Here is a 1,014-nt window from a genome sequence, read left to right as displayed (position 1 = left end):
GCGCGGCCGCCTCCCCCCCCCCCCCAAAAAAGGGGGGGGGGGGGGGGGGGCTGGCGGCGGCCGAATCCGGCGCGTGTTCCTCCTCACCTGGCGCTCGCAGACCCAGTCCTTGGCGGAGGTGAAGGTGGCGAGCTGCGCAGCCGAGCCCACCGCCACACGGGGCACGGCGCCCGTCACCCCCCGCCACAGCCCCGCCACCCCGTGCTGCTTGTAGATGCTCTCGAAAGCCCCGGAGATGCTCTGGGGAAGAGAGGAAATTTGGGAAAAGCAGGAATGGTGCACCCCACTCTGGCAAAATTTCCCACCCCGGTGTGCAAAACCCCGTTGCTCGTCGGTGGCACGAAGCCACCCTGGCTCCGGCTGGGTGACACTGATCCCGAGGGGTGTCCGGATCTGGTGTCATGGCTCCGCACCCCAGTCACCCCCTCCCCGTCTTCGCACCGTTATTTATAGCATCTATACGGGGCCGAGCTGCCAAACAGCAGCTTTAAATACCCGGTGGCCAAAATAGTGTTGCCCTCACCGGGTCCCGGCGCGTGCACGGCCAAGGTGCCACCGAATCGTCTGTCGTCCCCCCCGCCCCACCCCGTCCCTGCTCACCTCGTGGTTGTGCTGGTGGCCCACGGCCACAGCCGACAGGGTCTGCGTTTTTTTGGGGGTGTCTTGAGCCCCTCTGGCAGGTGTGGGGTGCCCAGATGTGTTGCCAAGCGGCGCCTCCAGACTTTGAACCCCATTTCCCCCCCACCCCAGGGTAAAGGGCCCCCACAAATGCTTGCTGCAGCTCCCCTCTTGAGCTCTGCACCCCCAAAAAAGGGAGAGACCCCCCAAAAGGGGGAAAACCACCCCTATTTCCTTATGAGGGGGTTCTCCACTCGGATTTCGAGGAGGGGGGGATTTAGGGGTGAAAGGGGGGGGAAAGCATGCACAAAGCAGCCCCACATTTTTGGGGGTATGAAGCAAAGCAGCGGGGAGAAGGGATGCACCGAGCCGGTGTTTATAGGATGCAGCCAGCTC

General features: G+C 64.0%; 1 protein-coding gene across 1 annotated transcript in view; it reads right to left on the bottom strand.

The window, feature by feature from the left end:
- Positions 1-1,014, bottom strand: part of SLC25A34 (solute carrier family 25 member 34) — a 4,057-nt gene that overhangs the window by 540 nt on the left and 2,503 nt on the right. Inside the window, exons 2-3 of the mRNA XM_019474708.1 lie at positions 601-673; positions 85-240 (exon numbers count right to left, since the gene is read on the bottom strand). Coding sequence (XP_019330253.1) covers positions 85-240; positions 601-673 — 229 coding nt within the window. The remainder of the gene's footprint in view (positions 1-84; positions 241-600; positions 674-1,014) is intronic.

Source organism: Aptenodytes forsteri, unplaced genomic scaffold, assembly GCF_000699145.1.
Source record: "Aptenodytes forsteri isolate BGI_AS27 unplaced genomic scaffold, ASM69914v1 Scaffold61, whole genome shotgun sequence".
NCBI classification, from domain to species: Eukaryota; Metazoa; Chordata; class Aves; order Sphenisciformes; family Spheniscidae; genus Aptenodytes; species Aptenodytes forsteri.
Note: the sequence above shows the minus strand (reverse complement) of the source record. Positions and strands in the feature narration are given on the sequence as shown.